The 26,522-nt window shown below is 41.6% G+C and overlaps 1 protein-coding gene across 1 annotated transcript in view; it reads right to left on the minus strand.

Moving 5' to 3' along the window:
• AATF (apoptosis antagonizing transcription factor) overlaps positions 1 to 26,522 on the minus strand; it is a 105,911-nt gene that overhangs the window by 34,540 nt on the left and 44,849 nt on the right. The window contains exons 8-10 of the mRNA XM_055577362.1: positions 26,046 to 26,129; positions 3,559 to 3,626; positions 1,576 to 1,656 (exon numbers count right to left, since the gene is read on the minus strand). Of these exons, the coding sequence (XP_055433337.1) occupies positions 1,576 to 1,656; positions 3,559 to 3,626; positions 26,046 to 26,129 (233 nt within the window). The remainder of the gene's footprint in view (positions 1 to 1,575; positions 1,657 to 3,558; positions 3,627 to 26,045; positions 26,130 to 26,522) is intronic.

Raw genomic sequence — 26,522 nt, forward strand, 5'->3', positions numbered from 1 at the left:
TATCAGGGATGGGGGTACAGAAGAGACAGGTACCAGTGAGACACGTACGTGAGTGAGCAAGTAAATGAACATTCCAGTAGGAGACTGATCCAGTCTTGGGATAATAACAGCAGTAGCAATGATAGGAATAAGGCAAAGACACTTACATAGCGCTTGCTATGTCCCGGTTGTTGTACTGTGTTAGTCGCTCAAGTCGTGTCTGACTCTGTGTGGCCCCTGTGGACTGCAGCCGCCAGGCTCCACTGTCCCTGGGATTCTCCAACAAGAACACTGGAGTGGGCTGCCACGCCCTTCCCCATGCTGTGTTCCTGGTGCTGGTCTAAAAGCGGTACATACATGTACTCATTTAATCCCCACAGCAACCCTACAAGTCTGGTACTATTATCACCCCCATTCTACAGATGAAGAAACTAGAACGGAGAGTTTAAGGGTCTTGCTCAGAGTAACTACTAATTGGTGTCAAGGGTGGGATTCAGACTTAGGGAGTCTGGCTCTTGAGTCCATGCTCTTAACTGGTAGGTACATTGAAAACAAACTTGGGAGAAGCAGAAAGGTTTGGAAACTTCAGCACATGAAAAAAGTTAAACAAATTGTAACAATTTAAGATTGAGATTTAAGAAAAGTGACTTTCAGTCAAAAGATAATGAAAAGCTACTTTGCACTTCTTCAAACTTAAAGAAAAATAATCATTTCCTGATGAGTTCTGTTAAATACTAAAAAGGGTTAATTAAAGTAGTGGAATCTGCTTCTCTGAAGATACTTAAAAATGACATAGATCCACATTTGTCCAGAAATAATTTTAATGACAGGCAGGCTCTAACAAAAATGTGGGATTAGCTATCTGCCGAAAACTGGCCTAACACAATGAGTCTAAGATTTTTTTTTTCAATGTGCACTTGAATTACAAGTAGTTTCTTCGACACTGAGGCCTTGTGTGAGTGATATTATGTAATATATAAAAATAGTTACAAGGAATCTCAGTCTGAAAGCACACCAATGTCACTTCTACTCTGGTTCCTTGTTTCCATTCTTTTTAAGACTTTCAAGGGCTCACAGGTTTGAGGGCTCTCCTCCACTCAGATATGTTTCTGTATTCTCATAAAAGTTCCACTCCTCACCTCATTTAAGCACAGTGTTAACAATCTCTGGAAGCCTTCATTTTTTATCTTTTTAGCATACTAGGTACATGTATGGCATCATGAAAATGGACCAATATAATTCTGCTTAAATAAGACTCCAAAGTACAATTTTTACATTGTAATAAGGAAATCATTTTTCAAAACTAAGGCAATTTCAATTCTCTTGTCTTCTTTTTTGATTATGTCTCTTTCAGGGAAATACAAATATTATTCAACCTATTCATTCACAGCAGTAAAACAAAAAGTAACTGACACTATCTTTCCATTTCAGAGTAAGAAAAACTGAATCTCAAAAAAGCCTCAAATATTGCTCTAGTGATTTTTCTGCTCCTTAAACATAGAATCATCAGAAGAATAGAAAAAAATGTCATAGCCAACATGCAAAACAAGTAGTAACAAAACACAATGTTAACATTTGTTCTAAAAAGTAACTCACCGAAGTTTCCTTCCTTTGCTGGCTTTTCTATCTACTTTCTTGTGGATTTTGCTTCTTAGCTTCTGGATTGCAAGCCACTGCCTGGGAAATTTACAAGTGATATTATGCATCATCAACAGAAATAGTTACATGTGTTGACAAATCAGAATTTTTCTCACTAACAACGCTGCATAAAGAAATCATTCAATCTACACCAAGCTCCTCAAGACAGACTGGGGCCAAAGCGACTAAAACGGTAAAAAAAAATGGCAGCTGGGAAATTCTCCAGCAGATTTGGTGAACAACGCCCCTTAGTATGTGGAGTTACTGTGGCAAGCACTAAATCTACCAGTCTGCAGGGAAACCCATCATACTGAGTGTAGCTGCTTGGGTTTGCTGTTGATGTTTAGTTGCACAGCCTATTCTATGACTAATATTGCACCTGCTGTTTGGTTTGAACATGTGAATTATTTAAATCTAATTTTCCCATTGTTAATACCCAGCTGCTTTTCCTTGTGCTTTCCATTTTTTCTAAGTGTTAAGAATTATCTGCTATTGATACTAGTTTTATAGTCATTTTATTTAATTTTCATTTCAGCTACATTATTTCAGAATGTTTTGCTGAAAGGGCTTGCCCCCCCCAAAATAATCTCAATACCAGGAGCCCCCAAATAATCTCAATACCACTGTCACACCAAAGAAAAGTTAAATATCAAATATTCAGTCAGTCTTTGAATTTTCCAGATTGTCTCAATTTTACAGTTGGTTTGTTTGAATCAGGATTCAAACAAGAGTCATATTTTCAGCAAGTCATTTTAAATTAAAAGAAATTCATTTTTCAAATAAAGGATACTGGGCTAAGAAAATCTTCATAAATTGCGTATATGAACAAAATGTGGGGGGAAAACGGAGAAAGAGCAGCAGCTGGTCATCTTACCTGACTCAAATGAAAGTTCAACATTAAAAAAAAAAAAAAATCTAGGGAAATCCAATTACTGTAATCTTAATATAATCTTAATTACCATAATCTATTTTATTGTAAAGTCAGATAGATGTACAATATAATCACCACTTAAATGCAATTTGCTCGATCACATTAAATTTATAGTGAACAGCTCTCTATAGCATTCCAGTGATATACAAAATATTAACATCCTATCCTAAAATTCAAAGGTTTTACTCACATAAAATTATTTCATCAGCACAAATTTTTCCTTGTGATCTCTCAGAATGCTGCTCTTCCCCAGAATCCCATTCTGACACCTGCAGCTTTGGTTTCCATTTATGCTCTTGCAAGTTACGGCTCATGGCTATTTAAATGTACACTATTCATTAGGTAGCACTTTAAATGTCTTTTTTGTTTTCCAACCACAGGATGAAGCATACGCACAAGGGTCTTCCTTCCTTCACTGTGTTCCATCCTACCCTGACATCTGGGCAATGCTGCCGAGTTCCACGTCTAATTCTGCGGCAGCTTTCACTGAAGGGGCAGAGGTCTAAATGAGAGCAGACTCACAGAGCGAGGAACAGGTTGTGCCCAGTGCCAGGTCCTGACAGCTGAGAGCACACATTTTTATCCACTGATCAGAGACTGATACAGATCTCATTTCAATGCAAGGAGCTTAAAATGGACTTTGTGAAACAAACCCTAAAATAAACCCTTTACAGGTACATATTTGGTAATCTCATTCAAATTGCCATTCAAGTTATGGCAATGTAGAGGAAACAATTTCCATCACTTTGTCTGTCTAGCTCTTGTTATCATGCTTAACTTTTTTTTGCTAGCCACGTCACACAGCTTACAGGATCTCAATTCCCCGACCAGAAACTGAATCCTGGCCAAGGCAGAGAAAACCTGGAATCCTAATCACTAGGCCACCAAGGAACTCCCAGCTTTCATAATTCTACAACCAGTCGTTGCCTTGGAAGTAGAATTAAGGGGACTCAGATGGAGAAACTATTACACAGGCTGCCTATATGAACAGAAAGCCATATCCAAATTACCTTCCCATGGCCACCTGATCATTGGGGTCCAAGGAGCTGGTCTTCCGTTCTATGAGTTCTCGGAGAAGCTAGGGGAGAAAGGAAAGCAGGTGACTTATTTATCATCTCCCAGCACCAACTGACTTTAAAAGGGCACGGGAGGAATTCTGAATGGCAGCGACAGCTCTGAAACTACAATCAATAAGGGACAACCCAGGCGAGAGCATGACCGAATTCCCGTTAACCCTTTCATATTTATATATCTTTAAAAAGGTGGCCATCGCAATAACTGAGAGCAGAAGTCCATTTGGAAGACTTATTGTCCCGCAGTTCATCTCAAACGGATCAATGAGTATGCAACATCCCCTTCGTTGTTTTTATGATTAGTCTTGTCCTCGTTGATATCAATGGAGAATCTTTAAAAGGTCAGGTGGGAAGGGCTGGGTGGCGAAAAGGAAAATGCATGGGCTTCTCACCCACAAGATAATGGTACGTGGTTAACTTCTGACCTATAACCCCAGCAGTCAGGATGGTCTTCTTTAGGCAAAAAGCCTTTACTGGATATAATTAGAACTGTGGACTTTCTGCTGTTGCCTTCCATACCTGATACTCTACCATGCTTATGAATAAATGTTTTAACCATGCAGTCTGCAAAGCAGTGCTCAGTCACTAAGTCAGATCTGACTCTTGCGACCCCACAGACTGTAGCCTGTCAGGCTCTTCTGTCCATTGAATTTTCCAGGTAAGGAATACTGGATCTTCTGAATACTTGAGGGGATCTTCCCGACTCAGGATCAAACCTGCATTTCCTGCATTGCAGGCAGATTCTGTACCACTGAGCCTCCTGGGAAGCCCAACCATATATGATACCAACACATTTACAGTCATAGTAATTTTAAGAGGGAACTAAAGAAAGTTGTACTCTGAACACAACCCAGAGAGCCAGTCTCTCATTGCGCACAACTAACTCCATGGGAACTAAACCACTCTCCAGCTCTCCTCTTAATCCTAGTTAGTCCCCCGCGTGCAAGCTACGTCTGCTTCTCTAGCTCTCACACACACTGAAGAATCTGCATTGGATCTTAAAAAGTCTTAGCCAGGAGAAGCAATAGATTTAAAAGTTAGACATTAAAGGAGGAGAATTTTAACTTATAATAATAAAACTAGATTATCATCTCTCCTACACAAGTGCTATGCGGTGCAGGGAAACAGCAACAGAGATTAAAATTTCAAAAATCTTCTGAAAGAAATCCTAAAAATAAACCCCTTCCGGCTTGTCACCAGTCAAGAATATAGGTTTGACTTTAAAACTTGTTTCTTCACAAACATAAGTAATTATTTTGTAGGTAAGGCACAGAAGCAACATATATATAGTTCACCAAGTTAAATAGTTGAAGTCTGAGGGGAATAAAGGGATAAATTCCTACGAAAGCAGTTCACTCTCTAATTGTCATTTGCTTATGTAAGTGAGCACTGGGAGAAGGAAAACAAATTTGTAAAAATATTCATTTCCATATAGGATGAATCTTTATTGCAAAAGGGAAAAGGCAATCTCAGTCGCAAATAAAAAACCCCCTGTGCTGTTTTTTCATTTGCTTATTTTAGACATTATTACCGTGGCAATTATGTTTAAAAATGTGGGGACCGGAGGCCTCTGTTTTATTATCACTGGAAAACAGCAAGCTATTTCTCTGCCCTGTTTATCTGATTGACTCCCAACATCTTTCTGGCAGCCAATCTATCAGTTTATCTCCCCTACTTCATCACAGTCACTTCTGGCAGCTAAATACAAGATCCAAATCCAGTGTTACACAGACGTTCGACACAGGAGCCCCGTGTAACATGCTACTCTGTAAACAGCTGCCCTTAAGGCTGAGCCAAAATGGGCTCTGGTTCCTAGTCAACATCCTGTCAAAAGCAAGGCTGCGCAGGCAGAGGGAAGACAGCTTAACAAAAAAAAATTTTTTTAAAGAAAGAAAAAGAATAAAAAGGAAGGAAAACGTATTGATGAATCTGTTTGCAGAACAGCAATGGAGACACAGAGAACAGAGTTATGGACAATGGTGAGGAGAAGAGGGAGAGGGTGAGATAAACAGAGAGTAGCGTGGATGAATGTACATATGTAAATAGATAGCCAATGGGGATTTGCTGTATGACTCAGGGAACTCACACCGCGCTAGTTGCTCAGTCCTGTCCGACTCTTCGTGACCCCATGGACTATAGCCCACCAGGCTCCTCTGTCCATGGGATTCTCCAGGCAAAAACACTGGAGTGGGTTACCATTCCCTTCTCCAGGGGATCTTCCCAACCCAGGGATTGAACCCGGGTCTCCTGCATTGCAGGCAAATTCTTCACCATCTGAGTCACCAGGGAAGCCCCAGTGGGGCTTATTCTGTAATAATCTAGAGGGGTGGGAAAGGGCAGGAGGTGGGAGAGAGATTCAAGAGGGAAGGGACATATGTACACCTATGGTTAATTCATGTTGATGTGTGACAGAAATCAAACCAAAATTGCAAAGCAATCATCAATCTATTATAAATAAATTTTTTTTTTTTTAAAAGGAAGGAAAATAAATAATGGAATGACTACATCTCATTGCCCTTACTTACCTTGTTTCAGCCATGTAAGAGAGAACAGTCACCATTCCTGGTTTTCCTAACGGTCTCTGATCCCTTGAGAATGGGGCCATGACAGCCACTGGGAGCTCGGGGAAAGCTGCCCCAGCACAATGGAGATGGCTGGAAACGGGAGCCCCACGCCCACAGCGGGGGTGTGACACGCACAGCAGTCCCTGCGATTCCAACACCAAGCTGGTGCAGCATTTACTCTCAGGCACCCTGTGCGCTTTACATATTGTGGGTTGCACTTTCATCACCTTGGTGCTTTACACAGCTATTCTTAGTCACTTGTGGTTAGGAAGAGAGTTTTACTGGTCTGTCTGGCTGAGTCTAGGTTATCCGTGCAGCCCGATGAATTCATTCAGTGTGAGAAGACTGTGTTGTGTGCAAGGCAGGAATAAGAAAGCAGCAAGAAAATACAGGTAAATAAACTCTTCTCCTGGCTATTGCCATTTCCCACAGCTCTCACTAACACTAGGCTTAAATTTAATCAGGAATACTGCTTTCCAAAAAGTTGCTGAAAAATGAAGTTTTAGGGATACTGATGGAAGAATTTAGCTTTGCCTTAGTTCAATTTTTATGGCTTCACTTAGAAACAAACTTTTCCATTAAAATTAAGGTTTCTGGTAGTTACCAGAGGTTTTCATTTCAACAATAATGATACAGTATCTGTAATCTTCTATGTGATCTGGAAAATGGAGAGGTATGTGAAATATTTTCGTTCTAGTCTGTTCTCTAGTTCTAGGGGAAAATCATATATGTGGGTGGGTTCCCCAGTCAGCCCACAAAAACCTATGTGACCCATAACCACATATGCAAGGAATGGCATTGATAGTACTATCAGAATCTAACCAGCAGTTACCATACTCTGCCTGGAAAAAGGCATGCTGGAATCAGTTTAAAATGGCAGGCTGAACACATTGGTTTATCTCGTCTCCCTTCTCAACTCCTCCAAGAGACAGTAGAGGAGGAAAAAATAAAAAGATGTATTAACCCACAAGGAAAAAAGAGGAAAGGGAGAACTAGTGAGAGTAGATTTTCACAGAATTTTCCAAGATAGTCAGGAGATGAAGAGCAAAAAGGAAGTTATAGCCCAAGGGCCCACAGGCAATGAAGGTGAGTGAATCAGGCCCATGGAACCCCCGTGAGCAGGAGCTCAAGAGGGCGGCTCCCCTAAAAGGAGGGCAGGGGCAGAACCACGGGGCCTTCTGGAGTGTCCACATGGCCAAGTGACTGCCCCACGGAGGGGAAGGAGGCTCGATTCTCCGGAAAAACGGAGCCACAGAAGCTCCAAACTGAGAGATACGAGGCACAGAAGGCTGACATCTGGGACCTTCTGTCTCCTTCCCCACCCTGTGCCCAGCACACTGTCGCCACGTGACAAGTTCCTAGGCAGGACAGCAGGGGAGTGTTTTCTGGAGAAACTGCATGGTCATCCCCCAGCTCCCCAGAAAAGAAGATTTCCAAGTTCTGAGAACCAAGAGGTTACTTCTCAGCAAAATTACATACAAAGGAGACAGAAAGGTCCACCCAGGTTTCAGAGATACTTTAGAATGCTGTACTCTGAAACATGAAGTGACAGCTAAGGATCAGCAGCATCTGAGGAAAGCCTTAGACAGAGACCAAACAAATGGGAAAAAAGCAACTTAAGAAAGCAATACAAGGAACAAACAAAACACACACAGACAAAAGAAAGAAAAGAAAAAGAACTCACAACTCCTCCTCCTCCTCTCTGAGGACACCCTCAGAGAAGTGAGAGAAACACACTTCCACAAGAATGGGGTGCTGTGACAGAAGAGTACAATGAGAGACTGAACACAAGAAACGTTTAACATTTGCAACAGAACTGGAAGACAAATGTACAAAAATCTCTAGCTCTTGATTATGTGTGAAAGAAGAAAATAACTTAGAGGATAATCCAGGAAGGTAAACACCTACCTAACAAAGGCTGGGAGAAAATTATTAAAGAAATAATTATGAAAACCTCCCCAAATCGAAGGACAGGAATGAACTAATAACCACCACCCAATGCAACCTAGTGCAATGAAGGAAAAAGAACCTTTCATAAGACACATCGTCATGAAATGTGGAACTCTAGAAGCAAAGAAAAGATCCTAAAGGGGGAGAGGGAGAATAAGTCACATGTAAAGAGGGTGACTGTATGGCCCCATCTACCACAGAGAGTCCTGGCTAAAGTCTCCCATCCTGCTATTTCTTCAGGCTAGCACCCCAAGGGTCCCAGTCTTGACAATGAATTATACAGTCATCCAAAACATTAAGGAACATAAATCTAAATGGGATTAGACATCTCAATAGCAATAACAGATGTCAGAGGACAGCAGAGCAAAACCTTCAAAATGCTGAGGAAAATGACTTTCAACCTCAAGTTCCATACACAGCCAAAGCACTAACCAAGGATGAGAGTTCATAAAGCATTTCACACAGGCAAGGACTCAATAATTTACCTTCCACAGGCTCTTTCACAGGAAGATGTGCGTCGGTAAAATGAGAGCATGTGGCCAGAAGGACAAAGACAGGAGGTGTCTTTGGAACCCTCTTCTGCACCTGCACCGCCTGGAACATGCTTCCCCAACCACCAACGGCTTACATCACACCCTCCATGTGTGTGCTCAGTCGTGTGCGACTTTCCTGACACCATGGACTGCAGCCCACCAGGCTCCTCTGTCCATGGGATTCTCCAGGCAAGAGTACTGGAGTCGGTTGCCATACCCTCCTCCAGAGGATCTTCAGACCCAGGGATCAAACCCATGTCTCTTGCATCTCCTACACTGGCAGGCAGATTCTTGACCACTGCGCCACCCTGTCTACCTCCTTGCTAAATCTCAGCTCAATTACCTCCGTTCTCAGGAAAGCCTCTCTTAACTGCAGCCCTCCATACACATTCATATGATGTTCCTGATGTATTTAATTTACATTTTATTAGTGGAGTACATGATTAATGTCTATTTCCTCCACTAGCCGACTGTCTGCTTCACAGAAAGCAGAGAATGTACAGTGTGCTCACCACTCTATCCTGTCCACTGGCCCACTGAAGGAGCTCAATAAATACATACATGCACAGAGTGGGGGAATTGTTTCTGGCAGAAAATATCAAATTTTTATTTACTTTATCACACACACACAGACTCCTTTTGTTTTTAAACAAAAGGAATCATACTGTGTAATACCTTGCTTTTAATCCAGAGTACTACTATCTACTTAAGCAACTGGGGAACCTCTTGGTTTTTAATCTCTTGGCACTAGTGGTAAAGAACCTGCCTGCCAGTGCAGGAGAAATAAGAGACATGGGCTCAATCCTGGAGTTGGGAAGCTCCCCTGGAAGAGGGCATGCTAACCCGCTCCAGTATTCCTGCCTGGAGAATCCCATCGACAGAGGAGTCTGGCGGGCTGCGGTCTACAGGGTCTCCAAGAGTCGGACGAGACTGAAGTGACTGCATGATTACCAGCACCTCCTCCTCCTCAAACAACATTCTCTTTCTCCCATGTCTTGCACAGGGCCTAGAGAACTGTGTGGTTTAAGTGTGTGGGAATTACCCTTTTTTTAACCATCCCAAGAGAACCTGAATTTTTCAAAAATCTACTTAATCCAAATGAATGAAAAAAAATCTCAAAACACTTCTCATTATTTTACTGTTAAAATGATGTCGATCTTGCCTCCCTCTTGGGTCTCATTTCCCAAGGGAGAGAGCTGGTTCTTCTCAGGAAAAGAAGAGCGGGAACAGGTCTTTTGTTCTTCCTCTAACCATCTCCCCCATGCCCCGTCATACACTGATTCTTTCTGTAGTATCTTCAAGTTGGTCTTTTTACCAACTTGTGTCCTGACATCTTTGTAATAAAGGTGGGAATCCATTTCATAAGTGTTTTCTGTTGTCAGTGCTTCTTTTATCGGTTTGTCAAATCCCAGTTGCAGGTGCCCATCTCCCGCCTTCTAAGATCTAATGATCCCATGTATGAGTTTTCAACTCTGCCCCATGGTTCAGCATAACTGTGAACACCGCCCAGTAAGTCTGTAAAATGCCATGGCTATGGAGTCTGACACACCTGGGCTCTGTGCCCTTTATTAGATGTGAAGTTTGGGACAAGTTATTTGTCCCTTCTGAGACTCGGTTTCCTCATAGTAACTGTACCTCATAAAGTTGATTTGCAATCTTAAAAGATGATAAAAGTAAAGCACTTTGCAAAATGCAAGTGTTCAATAAATTAAAATACTGTTGACATCAGATAATGATACTCAGAGATAAAGACAGAACTCAATTTGGGACAAAAAAATTCCATAGCTGAATCACCACAGCTGCTAACAATAACAATGAGCAAATATGATAATTCAAAGTTCCTTTCTACTGATTGCCAACAGTGGATAGCAAATAGGATATGTAATGAAGGAAAATCAGAATGGAAGGACAAAGTGTAAAAAGCACAGAAAAAACTCACAAGAGTAGTAAGTCAATACCTGAAAAGCAGACTGTTATTTGAAGGACTTTCTCCAAACCAAACCATGATTAATTCAGGCACAAGTGATCCTCTCCTTTACCATTTATTCATTAGGACAACTAACTGCTCTTTGCTCTCCAGGACCTGCACCCACCCCATCACCCTCTGCTCCCGCAGCCACCCCTCCACCTCACCTTCTGCAGCATCCTATCCACCCCTCTGCAAAGGCCTCGATCAAACGCCATCACCTCCCCACAGCCTTCTCTGATTCTGCCAGACCATTAAGAATCTCCCTTCTCTTGAATTCTTTATCACTCCCTCGCCCAGCACTCTGGTTGTTTACAGCTCCTTTGCTTGACTGTAAGCGTCCTGGGGGCAAGGCACAGTCTCACTCAAAATTCTCTCCTCCTTCAGAACTCTGCACACTGCCTTGCTCACAGTGACTATTCAATAGTATCTCTGAAAGGAAAGAGTTAAGTTCTAGATCTTTGGATCAAAGATGAAAAGCATCCCACTTCTGCAGCGGCAAGTACAATATTTACAAGAATAATATTAATAACAGAGAGAAGCACGGAGGGAAGTCAAATGCGTGAATAAAAACCCGAGCGCATCTTCCTACTGAAGTTCCAGATAGCCCACCTTTGGTTACTAAAATCAGAAAATGTACCGCTCGAGGCGACCGCTGAAGAAGTCAGCCTTAACTCTGCCTCACTGCCCTCAGTCTTTTAAGGATTTGATTAGTTTTTCCACTTTCTGATTCAGTGTTGCTTCGTGCCTCCACTCCACAGCTGGAGCTAAGGCCTGTGATTTGGAAGGGATGATAAATTCATTCGCTGAGGAAATTCACACTGTTTCCTCAGCACAAGTTCTAAAATATTTCGAAGGCCGTAATATTTCACCAGGCCTGGCCATTTGGGTTAAAATTTATTAGTCAAAACAGAAAACTTTCTCATCAGACCTTATATATTCCATTAGGCATGATATATGGTGTCTCCCAATGTCTAATTATTAACTAGAAGTGTAAGTAAATCATTACCAGTATTCAGCTCTGATATGTGAAGACAGAGAGAGAATTAGGCAATTTGACTGCTAAAGAACTTGCTTTTCCTTTCTTTTTCCCATACATAAAAAATTTTTTACAAGGATTAAGTGACTGCATTAAGCCGTTCCTCCTAATCTATACCAAAAGGGACAAGGTACCAGGAGTGCTATTGTTTAGAATTTCCCACAGCCCCATTTCCAGGATTCTGTCTCCTGGTAAACGGATAGATGTCCTGGTGTGTGCGTGTGTGCGTGTGCGTGTACGTGTGTGTGTGTGTGTATATATATATATATATATATATATATATTTTTTTCCTATCTATAAAATAAAAGGTGAGGAGAGGGGTTATACATCCTTTTGGATACTAGATCAATCACTGACTATTTCTGGGCATTATATGGTATTCTATTGTATAATGACACTATGCTATGTAAGATTTGTATTGAAAGAATGAAGAGGAAGTCGTTCAGAACTAGAGACTATTTTGCTAAAAAGGCTTTACAAGGAACCAAGAGTGCAGTGCTTACCTATATTCTGCATTATGTCCTCTAAGGATTAAAAGCCCAGAGGAAACAAACCTCAGCCTCTCCTTCCAGGATTCTCCCTTTAGCCTGCAGACTCCAGTATTCCTCCCAGCTCAGATCAATAGCCCACTGATCCTGCGGCCTTTTCAGCATGCCTCCCCCGCTCCTCCTCACATGCTCGCCTCTCTCCATACTTATGGGCATGCGATGCCACCATCCACCAGGACGGTCACTTCCGGTAAATGCCCTCAAGTCTGCTTTGTGCTGTCCCTTGGTCATACAGATCCACGGTCTGTATGCCATACGGTCCCTCGGGGACTGATATGTCCTGGAATTCAGAGCTTTTGGGATTTGGGGGAAGCTGATGATACAGTATATGCACCATAAATGCCCCAGCGAAGCCTGGGGCAGCACCCCAAAGTCAAACACATCAACACCTCTGCAGCAAAATACATGAGTATCCCCACCTAGTGGGATAAATAAAGCCTCACAGGTTAATACGCAGGCTTCCCTAGTAGTTCAGTTGGTACATAATCTGCCTGCAGTGGGGGAGACCTAGGTTCAATCTCTGGGTTGGGACGATCCCCTGGAGAAGGCAAAGGCTACCCACTCCAGTATTCTGGCCTGGAGAATTCTGTATAGTCTATGGGGTCACAAAGAGTCGGACACGGCTGAATGACTTTCACTTTCATAGGTTAATATGGCTTCAGAACCATTCAGATGTTGCCACCAAACTTACAAAAACAAACAAGCTCAATACTGTAAGTGTTCAGTGTCAGAATTGCAGGTGAGGGATTATGTACCTGTATTTGCTTGTTAAATCTCAGTACCGCATCCATATGGCTGCAATGAGTGTAGAAACAAACAAGATGGACTGAACTGGTTCCACTAACCTTATGCAGGTCTCCAGTGTTCCCAATTACACTCTCCTGCTCTGCTCGAAGACTCTGCCGTATCTTCTCTTTTCTCAAACCTCCAGACCCTGCACTCAGGTAAGAACCTCACATACTACCCTCCCCATAGCTCCTTGGGAACAAGAGTTCCTACACTCTGTCCTCACGCCCATACCTACACAAGAGCTGCCCATGAGACCAACCCCTCTCTACCTGTGTACACAGCAGCAGCCACTCTCACCTCCTTCCTGAAACGTGCATGATGCCCTCTACGGGATCATTTCCATCAGAAAACAGTATACAGGATCCCTGATTGGGGAACCAAGATCCCACAAGCAGCTAAGCCTGAGGGCTGCCACTACTGAGGCTGTGGGCTCTAGAGCCCACGCTCCAAGACGAGAAGCCTGTGTACAGCAACAAAGACCCTGCACAGCCTAAAAAATAAACAAATGGACAACAACAAAAGCAACATACAGAGGACATCTACCTGAAACCCAAACAAGAAACCCACTCCTGACCCCTGCTGACCATTTCTCCCCTTTAGGGCAAGCTTTCTCCAGACTGTCTATGCCGCCTCCAACTTTTCTCCCTCCATTCTCTCTTGAACCTGCTTCAACACTCGAACAAAACAGTTTCTGTGAAGGTCCCAATGGCTTCCACATTGCTGAACCAAATAGCCAGTTCTCACTCCTTACCTTATTTGACCTATCTGCAACATTCAACACAGTATGTCGCTCTTTTCTTTAACAGAAAAAAACCCCTTATTCAGATAAAAAGCACATACAATAGAGCTCACCAATTTAAACTATGAGTCAATGGTTCTGTATATTCACTGAGGTGTGCAACCATCATCACAATCAATTTCAGAATATTTTCATCACTGTCAAAAGACAGGCTTTTTTTTTCATCAGCTACTCCCATTTCACCCCCAATATTGCCAGCCCTAGGCAACCACCTATCCACTTCCTCGCTTCTATAAAGTGTGCCTATTCGGAGCATTTAATAAATCATACAGATATGGTCTATGACTCTCTTGTTTCACTTAACTTACCATAATGTTCTCAAAAGTTTATCCATGTTACAAGTTTCAGTCCTTCATCCTCTTTATGATTGAATAGTATTTATTGTATGGATATACCATGTTTTGTTTATCAGTTGATGGTCACTTGGGTTGTTTCCTTTATGGCTATTATGAATAACGCTACAGATATTCTTGTACAAGTTTTTGTGTGGACATATGATTTTAATTTCTTTTGGGTGTAAACCTCAGAGCAGAACTGCTGGGTCGTATGGTAACTCTATGGTTGACCTGAGGAACTACCAAACTGTTTTCCATAGAGGCTGCGCCAATTTATATTTCTACCAACAGTGTATGAGGGTTCCAGATTCTCCATATTCTCCCCAAACTTGTTCTCATCTGTTTTTTTTGATCATAGCTATCCTAGTGATCAAAGTAGTCTTCACTGTGGTTCTGATTTGTATTTCCCCAAAGACTAGTAACGGTGAGCATCTTACTAGTCGTTTAAATACCTTCTTTGGAGAAATGGTTATTCAGATCATTCGCCATTTTTTAGTAGGTTATTTGCTTTTATTATTGAGTTTAAGAGTTCTTTATATATTCTAGATACCAGTCCTTTATCAGATAGACGATGTAAAAATATTTTCTCCCACTCTGTGGGTCTTTTCACTTTTCCGGTAGGACCTCTTGCAGCTCAAAAGTTTTCAATTTCGATGAAGTCCAACGTATCTGTTTTTATTCTGTTTTGTCACTTGTGCTTTTGTTGTCATATATAAGAAACTATTTCCTAACCCGAAGTCATGAAGACTTATTCCTGTGTTTTTTTCTAAAAGTTTTATAGTTCTGTCTCTTGTGTGTAGGTATATATCAACTTAAGAGTTAATCTTCGCGTAGGAATGAGAGAGGGCTCTAACTTCACTCTTCTGCAAGTGGGTATCCGGTTGTCCTAGCATTATTTGTTATAAAGACTTCTCACTGCTGTCTTGGCACCCCTGTTGAAAATCAATTGACCATAACTGTAAAGGTTTATTTCTGAATTCTCAACCGTATTCTATTGATCTATATACCTAACCTTATACCAGTACCACAACATCTTGATGACTATAGCTTTGTAATAAGTTTTGAAATTAGGAACTATGAGTCCTCCAACTTTGATCTTTTTCAAGATTGCTTTGGCTATACTGGGTCTTTTGTATTTCCATATCAATTTTAGGATCTGCTCATCACTTTCAGCAGAAAGATAGCTGGGATTCTGATAGAGATTGAGTTGAATCTGTATATCAATTGAGGAGTACTGTCATTTTAACAATACTTAAGTCTTCTAATCCATAAATTAGAATTTTTCTAATCCATGAAATGGGATGGCTTTCCATTTATCTAGGTCTTTTAAAATTTATTTCAGCAAAGTTGTTTGTTTTTTTTTTTTTTCCCCCCAGCAAAGTTTACAACTTTTTGCATACAGGTCTTTGGGCTTCACAGGTGGCACCAATGGTAAAGAATCTGCCTGCCAATGCAGGAGATGCAAGAGACACAGGTTCAGACCCTGGGCTGGGAAGATCCCCTGGAGTAGGAAACGCCAACCTGCTCCAGTACTCTTGCCTGGAAACATTCCATGGACAGAGGAGCCTGGTAGGCTACAGTCCATGGGGTCACAAAGAGTTGGATATAACTGAGCACGCGCGCGCGCGCGCACACACACACACACACACACACACACACACACACACACACACCCCCACACACACACAACAATGTAAGTCTTTTACCTCCTTGGTTAAATTTATTCTCGGGTATTTTCCTCTTCTGGATGCTATTGTAAATGGAATAGCTTTCTTAACTTTTCAGATTGCTTACTGCTGGTGTACAGAGACACAACTGATTTTTTTGTGTTTATTCTGTATCCTGCAATTCATGATTGAGTAGTTTTCTGGTGGCTTCTTTGGTATTTCTATATATAGGATCATGGCAACTGCAAATAAGAGATACTTTTACTTCTTCTTTTCCAACTTAGATGCCTTTTATTTCTTTCTAACTGCCCTTGCTAATTTACTCCAGTACAATGTTGAATATTAGTGGCAAGAGCATCCTTGCCTTACTTCTAATCTTTGGGGAAAGTTTTCTGTCTTTCACCACTGAATAGGATGTTAGTTACGGGTTTTCACAGATGTTCTTTAATAGGTAAGGAATCCTCTTCCATCCCTATTTGTTGAGTGTTTATCATGAAAGGGTGTCAAACAATTTTCTGCATCTATTGAGATGATCATGTTTTTGGCCCTTATAACATTTGATTACATTAACTGATTTTTGATGTTAAAACAATCTTGAATTCCTGGGCTAAATCCCACTTAGTTATGGTATATAATTTTTTGGGGGGGGGGCGGGGGGTGGGGGGGCTTTCCTGGTGGCTCAGACGGTAAAGAATCTGCCTGCAATGTGGGAGACCCAGGTTCGAGCCCTGGGTTGGGAAGATCCCTTGGAGGAGGGCGTGGCAACCCACTCCAGTATTCTTGCCTATGTGTTGCTGGAGTGAGTTTGCTAGTAGATTGCTGACTTTTGTATCTCTATTCATTAGAGATATTGGTCGGTAGTTTTCTTTCCCTGTGATATTTTTGCCTGGTTTTGGTATCAGGATGATACTGGATTTCCTCCTCCTTGAATCACTTTGATACGAAACCTGGGAAATCACTCTTCCTTTATTCTCTCTCACCTTCTCCAACACCTATACTAGATCCTCTTCATCTCCCCAACCTCAAAATGTTGAATGCCCCAGGATGTGGGCTTTGCATCTCTTTCTTTTTTTCTCTCCATTTTCAATCCCTAGGTGATCTCATCCAGTCTCATGGTATTAAATACAATCTATATGCTGATACAATCTATATTTGGTATTAGATATACAATCTATATATGGTATTAAATACAATCTATATGCTCTCAGATTCATCCCTTCAGTTCAGACCTCTTCATGAACTCCAAAATTATATACATAACTACCTCCTCAACAATTTCCTATGACTACTTCAGTGATAGCTTAATATAACCAATTTGGAATAAAAATAATTAAAGTCAGCATAGGTCCATGGGGTCAGGGTGGGGCAGGGTGTGGAATCTAGTGTAACCGAAGCTGAGTTCCGATTCCTTCTCCAAACTAGCTTCTCTCACTGTTTGTCCCCAGTTCAGTAAATAGCAACTTCATCCATCCAACTGCTCAGACCAAAATCCCTAAAGTCATCCTAGATCCCTCTCTTCCCACACTGCACACACAATCCATCAGCCAAACCCATCAGTTCAACTTTCAGCATAAATTCAGAGTCCAGCCACTTGTCAGCACTCCCTCTAAAACATCGCAGTCCCAGCTACTGCCATCTCTTGCCTGACTATCACGAGAGCCTCCTGTTTCCTGTTTGCCTCCTTAAAATTTATTCTCAACACATCAGAGTGATGCTTCAAAAATATTAGTCCAATCATGTGACTCCTCTGTTCAAAACTCTCCAGTGGCTTCCTAGTGAAAGCCAAAGCCTTAGGATGGCCTACAAGCTCCTTCAGGACCTGGCCTCCCATTACAGCTCTGACTTATGGCTCTCCTATCCCACTCTTTCTTACCTACCCCACCCCGGGGGCGCAGGCCTCCCTATTCCCTAGAACACGCTAGCCTCGGCAGGGCCTTGGAGCCTTTGCACTCGCCATTCCCTTTCCCCCAGAACTTTCATGGTCTGGTATGCACTGCCCTCAGGGCTCTGCTCAAGTATCACTGAATCTCCTGACCATCCTACCTGAAAACAGTAATCATCCTGTCGCTGTCCTAGACCCCGTCATCCATACCCAGTTTTACTGTTTTCCACTGCAGTATCATCCTGTTTCTAAGACTGAAAGTTTCTAAGTCAGAGGGCAGGCCTTTGCTTTGTTCCAGCCCCTCACAGAGCTCCAACAGACCTTTCTGTGATGATGTGTGTGTGTGTGCTCAGTCCTGTCTGACTCTTTGTGACCCCACGGACTGTGGCCTGCCAGGATCCTCTGTCCATGGGATTTCCCAGGCAAGAATACTAGAGTGGGTTGGCATTTCCTTCTCCTGGGGCACTTTCTGACCCAGGGATTGAACCCAAGTCTCTGGTATTGGCAGGTGGATTCTTTACCACTGAGCCACCTGGGAAGCCTCTGTGATGATGTAAATGTTCGCTATTTGCATTGTCCAGTACAATAGCCCCTAGCACATGTGGCTACAGCTCTTGATATGTAACTAGCATGACTGACAGACTGAATTTTCAACTTTAATTAATTAGCTACAACTGAAATTTAAATAGCTACATGTGGCCAGTGGCTACTGCATCAGATAGCACAGCCTAGAGCAACAGTTACTCGATAAATACATAGTTGATATTCACATATTTGCTGAATCAATTAATGGAAGGAAGAAAGAAATCTGAAAGACTTTTCTTCTCAACTTTTTATTACAGAAAATTAAAAAAAAATACACAGAGGTAGACTACGGAAAAATGAACCTTTAAATATGCATCACCAACCTGAATGCTTTCCCCTCCACTCCCCTTCACCCCCGGCCGGGAGCAGGAAGGTTTTATTATTACTTTCTGTAAGCAAGGGGAAGATCAGGGATCTTCCCCAAAGCAGTATCTCCCTGAAGGCTCCTCTAACCTGAAATAAGTTTCAGTGGATATCAGATTCGCAATACTGGCTTCGAAAAATCACTAAATTCTTGGAAAATAGTGAATTTATAATATTATTCAGAGTTTATATCTAACGGCATGTCTCAGGGTCTTTTACAGGTTACTGAGACATGACTTTAGGAATTAGGAGTCTGTTGAGAGAAAAACCTGTGTGCCAACAAGTATGTGAGGTACATTTGTGATAAGACAGCACTACAGAACTACATGGTTTTGTTTTGTTTAAACATTATTTATTTATTTGGCTGTGCCAGGTCTTAGCTGTGGCATGAAGGAATTTTAGTTGTGGAATGTGAACTCTTAGTTCGGCATGTAGGATCCAGTTCTCTGACCAGGGATCGAACCCAGGCCCCCTGCATTGGGAGCTCAGTCTTAGCTACATGTATGTTTTCATATCAAGGACCTGATTGCTCTTGTGCACCATTTATTTTCTTCATTTAAATTTTATTAAAGTCATACTCTGAAAGAGGAGCTATCTGACTACAAAATTGAGAATTCTGCTCTTGTTAGGACTCCCCCTGGTGGCTCAGACCTTAAAGAATCCACCTGCAATCCAGGAGACCCAGGTTCCATCCCTGGGTTGGGAAGATCCCCTGGAGAAGGGAATGGCTACCCACTCTTGTATTCTTGCCTGCAGAGGAACCTGGCGGGCTACAGTCCATGGGGTTGTAAAGAGTCAGACATGACTGAGTGACTAAGACTTTCACTTTTGCTCTCATTAGATGACAAATTCCTCGGGCAGGGGTTTGTCTTATTAGTCTTTGTAAACCCAGCATCTGGTATAGCAATTAGTGAATGAAGCACATAACCGCATGAAAGTGACACACGTGAACTGTCACAGTATGAACATACACTCTGGATCTTCAGTTTCCTAAACAGTTATGAATCTGAAAAGAAAACACTCAAATGGACTTTTAAGTGTATCAGGTCAAAAGGCAGCGTAATATGCTAGCAAGTCAGGACTTTGCTGGTGGTCAAGAATCTGCCTGCCAATTCAAGGGACACAGGTTCAATCCCTGGTCGGGGAAGATCCCACATGCCTCAGAGCAACTAAACCCATGCGCCACAACTACTGAGCCGGCATGCTGCAACTACTAAAGCCCCCACACCAGACCCCGCGGCCCCACAACTGGAGAAGCTGCTGAAGAGAAGCCATGCACCGCAGCCAAGACCCAGGGCAGCCACACATAAGTGAATAAGAAATAAGAAAATCAAACGGGGACCAACACCACCTGGATTTCAGTGTCTAAAGACGAGACGATCCTACCCTAGTCCCCTAGGCTCCAGTAGAAAGACAGTTTGGAATGGACAATTTTCAGAGACACTATCTAACTTCAGAGCAATTAGGTTCTATGCTAGATCTACAATACACATAATTTTTAAAGCTGTTTATTAACTTCCCCTTTTATGCTAAGTCACTGTCCCTATAATTTACTTTTAAAGTAAAGCTTTAAGGAGCTACATACACTGAATATAATTTAAAAATAAGACGACACCAGGCACAGTTAACAGGTAGTGCCCCCATTTCTAAAGTGCCAAACTCTTCACTGGAGTCTACTCAAACACTGCTGGAATCCTGTGTCTAGCTGACACTTAACCAGCTCACACTGGGTTTAACATGAGTATAGAAAAGGCAATTTTGGCCACATATTTGCCTAGTAAACTACCACGGGACCACTTGCATTTGAAAAGTTTCTTCGATGGTTTGAGGCCAATTCTTCTTTCTTTCCTAGCTGGCTCCATCAAATGCAGCCTGTTTTAGGCTTTGTTCTGAGGTTTTACCTTTGTCTACACAAAGCAGTTAGAACCAAAGTCATGCTCCAGTGTTTTTTTAAAGCACGAGAACTGAAAGAAATGAGGGCCAGTCGTGTGTGCCTTCCCTTGACGCTGCTGTTTGATGAAATTTCTCGACCTTGCATTTAAAATGTGGCTTTTGTGTGTGCAGGCTCCATAATAGCAAGCCCACGCTAGCTATCAAATGCCAATACTGATACTATCTTTGGGACTAAACACTGACAGACAGACAATGGCAACACAGAAACTAGAATGTATCTCAAATAAAATTCTTGCATAGATTCAAAACATAATCTTGTAATTATTAAAACTGGGGTTTAATTAGACATTGATATTGGTTTGGGGTTTGTTTTTTTAACTCCTTTATTACATCTTAAGAAACCTAACTGATTAACTCTCTGCTCTAACTTCAGCCATAATTTCAGTTTTCAAAATTTTGCACTTCATATATACATCCTCTCTAAAGTCACCAAGAAGATATACATGTAATAAATTTTATCAAACTTTTAAGAAACACTATCCACATCTCAAATAGCAGCAACATCTCAAAGTCAAACTAAAAATGAAATACTGCTCTGAACAGATCTGTTTTCCAGCAACAAATTAAAAGGAGTAGGTTCCAATCAAACTTTAAAGCATATTCTCAGCCATCAACCGAACCACTGGAAAGACACAGGCCAACAAGAACATTTATGGCCGTTAACCATAGGAATGGCCTTACACATCCCTTATTCACACTACAATCTAAATGCATACAATTAAAGCCACCCTATCAGCCATCCATATTAATCACTCACCAATTTAACTAAAGTAAACCACCCTGTCAGAAAGCTTGCCTCTTCTCTATTTCTTAACATTATGGACTTTTAATAGTTCACTGCATTAGTAATTACTTGTTTATGACATTATCAAATGTCTTAGACACATACGTCCAGCATGTGGCAGGGTCAGCTATAGACATGTCCTGATGGCAGATGAAAGGAGAAATTTAACCCATCAAAGTGGTCATCAAAAGAACAGAATCTATTATGCCTTTCTCCAGATGCTCTTGGTTAAATTCAAAGTGACAGGACAAACCAGATCAAAACTAAACAGAGTTAGAAGCAACATATGAAACCCTAATGAACCCTCAGAAATCCAGGTATCGACCCGTCAATATCTAAGCTCAATTAGTCCTTTCAGAGCAAAATACCTCATGAGGTGACAAGAAACTAATTTGAGGTCTCGGCTATGAAAAGAACAAACCCAGTCACTTGCCAGGGCGCCACCGCCAGCGAGCCCGCGCTCCAGAGGCCACACACCGCAGCTGAAGCCTGTACACTCAGAGCCTGTGCTCAGTACCAGGAGCCACCGCAAGGAGTCCACACACCACAGCTGGGGAGCAGCTCCCGCTCACTGCAACTAGAGAAAGCCTGTGGGCAGCAATAATTAATTAAAAAAAAAAAATTTTTTTTTTAAATGCTTTAAAAAAAACTCAGTCACTTTACAGTCACTTTATAGCTTATTACTAAGTACAGTCATAGCTCAACCTGGGAATCCTGGGAGGATGAAATGAAGACAGGAGTCAAGTACCCGTCTAATCAGTCCAGGAACTGGCAGGTTACTAGTGTTCAGTAAACATTAGTCCTCCCTCCGTTCTTTGAGAACTCAGGCCTATCGAGTCAAAAATCAACTTTAAATGGCAATATAGACAACATACCTTAAAAGCTGCTGCTGCTAAGTCGCTTCAGTCGTGTCCGACTCTATGTGACCCCATAGACGGCAGCCCACCAGGCTCCCCCGTCCCTGGGATTCTCCAGGCAAGGACACTGGAGTAGGTTGCCATTTCCTTCTCCAATGCATGAAAGTGAAAAGTGAAAGTGAAGTCGCTCAGTCGTGTCCGACTCTAGCGACCCCATGGACTGCAGCCTACCGGGCTCCTCCGTCCATGGGATTTTCTAGGCAAAAGTACTGGAGTGGGGTGCCATAGCCTTCTCCAACCTTAAAAGCACTTAATGTCAAAAAAAAAAGTTGCAAACGGGATCATGAAAATGAACAATAGACACTGAAAACATAGCCCTTCCATCATGGTCATTTGTAACCTTCATATTTTATGAAATAATCTCTAGGGATGAACTCTAACAACAACTGAGCCAGATGCGAGCTGATCCTACCAGCGAGTGAGAACTCAGCAACGTTTGAAGCCTGTGAACAGTTTCCCTCCTAAAATCATCACCACTGGGCATACTCTGGGCTTTCAGCAACTCCAAACAAACCAGGAACACAACCAGAAGGTTAATTTTTTTCATTAGAATTGTTAAGAAACCAGGAGTTCAATAAATCATTTGCCTTCAAAGGGAGAAAAAAATTACTTTCTAACACAACATAATGTTTCTTCTGGTTCTAAGAAAATGGAGCTCAGTTATTTACAAAATGAAAAGCATAATACTATAGTGAAGTCTTCCTGTGGCTCACAAATGAAATATTTAAGAAACATGGGAAGAACAGGGCTTGGCCTAAAAATCTTGGATCGAGTACTAGTATGTGACTTTCAGTAAGTTACTTAATGTCTCAGGGACTCATTATTGTGAGGTTCTTATCAGCTCAAAAAAAGTACCATTACAGTATCTGATACTCTCCAGTCCTCTCCTTACTCCATATGTATTTGTTTATACATACACATACACACTCGCATGTACCTTTATTAAATAACACAGACATATTTTTTAAGTCATAGTGATTTAAGGCCCATTATGAAACAAAGAGTGAGAGTGTATGTATTCTGACCCTGAACACCATTCTCGGTGGTGAGGGCATTTACACAGCCTCGAGACACATGACTTAACCAAGTAAGCCTTTAAACCCTTACAATGAAACATTAAAATTCAACGTGGCTATAATCTCTTCCTTACAAAACATGGACCCAAAGAGTCTGGCTTCAAGTATGGTTAAAAAAAAAAAAAAAAAGGCAAAACGTTATTATATTCACCACCAAGCTCTTCCAAACAACCCACCGCATCAAAAAACACAAATGAAAACTCACAGCCCATTGTAATACATTGTACCACTTCTGAATGCAACACTTAGCTCAGGCTTACTACCCTGACAAATAAAGGAAAGCACTTTATGAAGCCAATTTAATTGGGAGGTGACAGAAAACATACAGCCATTTTCTTTAGCCTTATCATTGAATTGGCTTCAGCTCCAATCTCTGGTAAATCCCACTCAACAGAAGAAATTAACCAGGTCAGCAGAACAGGTGCTACGTTGTGTCTGTCAAGGGCCTGGCATCACCACAATTACTTGCACACAATGAAGCGGTAATCTTTACAGATCATCTCTCCCAAGAAGCATACTGGGGGAGGGGGAGGAAAACTGAAGGCAGGCGGGGGATGGGGTTGGGGGGAGGGAAAGTGGGGGGTTAGTGCGAAGAAGAAGAGGAATAGGAGGCAAAGAGAAAAGGCAAGAAAAGAAAATGAATGTGCAGCTGCCTGGCGGCTCAGCAGATGTCGACTGTGATGTACGAGGCTGGGATAAGCTGTCGTAGCCTGCTGCCAAAGAGTGGTAAGTGATTAAAGCCTGCACACTTCTAAGCACCATATTTAGAATCTGCGGGGTTTCAAGCCTTGCACCCATTCCTTGCTGTGCTGCCAGATGCTGGCAACTGGTCCAGCTCCTACTGACTATGCGTGCATGGCAGCAGTTGGTGCGGCAGCAAACAATCTGGAATGCTTCTGGAGATGCTGTACATTAACAAGTGCCACCCATCATTCACCTTTACAGAAGGCTGAAACAACTCCAATTTGCTGCCACTTCCCTCTTGGGAAACAGCCAAGATAAAGTTGTGCCTGGCAGCCCCATTTGTTTCACTCAGGTGTTTCAGCTGCCTTGCTGACCTCTATTAGTTTAAGTTTTAATTTAGATTAACCCCAGCACCCCAATTAACCAGCAAGGGGAAAAGCGAAGATGTGACTAGTCATAACTGAAATCAGAATTTATCGAAGTTAAAATTATTAATTGGGATGAAGGGCCAATCAAGTAATGCTATTTCTTTTTAAGCAGACCTCCAGGCCAAAAAAAAAAAAAATCTTCCAGACTAAGGATTGCCAGTGGAAGCAGCTTCCCCCAGTAATTTCAGTTTATTTCATTAGGTCTATTTAATTTATGATGCACTTTCTATCGAACAATGTACACTTCAATTAGTGAAGACTGGAACATTTTGGATTGTCTCCCATGATCTCACACATTCACACAGCATTATATCCCATGTCGGGTACTCTCTTAGACATTCTAGAGCAAAACAGAGTTCCCCACTCTTCTGACAAATGGACATTATAATAGAAAAACAGGAAAAAAGAATCAAGACCTCTGACTGGGAACACCTGGGGCCACACACCAATCCTCTTGCCTCCACCCTCTCATCATTACTTTTAAGATGCACAGCAATAATTTTATGGAACATTCGAGTGAACAGCAAGATTAATTTTAAAAAAATCTCTCTCTCTTTTTTAGGGCAAAACCAGAGGTTTCCTCAATACAGAATCACTTTTTCTACTTTCTTCACAGTACAGTTTTCCTGCGTTCCTTCCTTCATACTTCCATATACTGCACAGGACTGTCATTACGACTACACCTCCAACAAGCATTTGAAAAGTCTTCCATAAAAGTTAACAAGGATCATTGTGACAAATAATGACTCAACCAAAACTGAACAGCATCCCTGACTCTCCAGAGCTAGAGAGGGGACAGCCTACAGCACGTTTCATTAAGTATGACTGATAAGAGACCCAGGATTAGAGGAAATTATTTTAGTTCTTTAGAATAGCCCAGATGTTTAGTCTACCTAGATGGTACAACCGTCATCAGAAAGATCAGCACGACAGCAGATGGCAGGGGCAGGGCAAGAACAGGGGGAATGACTGTGAGGAGACACTGAGAACTGGACTAGATTTCAACCTCTAGCAATTCCTTCTGTTTTCAAAGCACTACACTATTATTATAATCAACAGTGGCAGGCAACCTCAATGCGTACCTGACTGATTTGAACATGCACACACACAAGAAAGTTTTAAGAGAAGAGATGTAATATGACAGAAGCAGAAGCACAATTCAAGAATTCTGGGATCCTGGCCTTTCAACTCCATGTCCTTACCTACTAGTAACAGGACAAGAAACCAAACAAAAAATAAATCCTCCAGGAACATCATCAAAAGTGGCTGAGAGAGAATAAGTCACCTGATGCAAAGACACTGAAACTATTCTACAATAACTTACACACTATAACAACTAACAAAGAAGCTGTAGCTATTTTCATTTCAGAAGGAAAAATATAAAACCAAAGTAACACATCTAGAACTACACAGCAAGTCAATTCTGAGTACACGTTCAGAAACCCTGTCTGACTCTATCCTTCTGAAGTAAGATAGCTACCTTTAGGTCACAGAATTCTATCAGGTGTCTTAAAATGCTAAAGCCTGATTTATAACAAAAGAAAAGAGTGTAAAAATCATACCTGGTGATAAAAGTCATCATCATCAAAGATTTCTTCATCCAAGTCCTTCAGGTGGGCATTGGCAGGGGCCTCAGGAAGGATCTCCTACATCAGCAAGAAGGAAAAAGTGAATCCCAATGAGGTTACCAAAGTAATGCAGTGACTATAAAGAATGTGTAGAACAGTAAAAGCACTATCTTCCTTAAGATATAAAGAGCTCTCACAATTAAAGAACAAAAATAATGCTGTTGAAAAATGGGCAAAACATTAATAGGCACTTGACAGAAAAAAACACAAATACTCAATGGTTATATGAAAATATATTGAATCTCATTCTAATACAAGCAAATTGAGATGAAAAAACATCATTTTTCACCTCTAAAACAGGCAATCTTCAGTAATGGAAAATACAGCAGCCTTTTTGAGGCAATTTTACAACATCTATCAGAATTTAAAATGCATATTCTCCTTAATATTTCCACTTCTAGAAGTGCATCC

This window comes from Bubalus kerabau, chromosome 4, assembly GCF_029407905.1.
Source record: "Bubalus kerabau isolate K-KA32 ecotype Philippines breed swamp buffalo chromosome 4, PCC_UOA_SB_1v2, whole genome shotgun sequence".
In the NCBI taxonomy this organism is placed as follows: domain Eukaryota; kingdom Metazoa; phylum Chordata; class Mammalia; order Artiodactyla; family Bovidae; genus Bubalus; species Bubalus kerabau.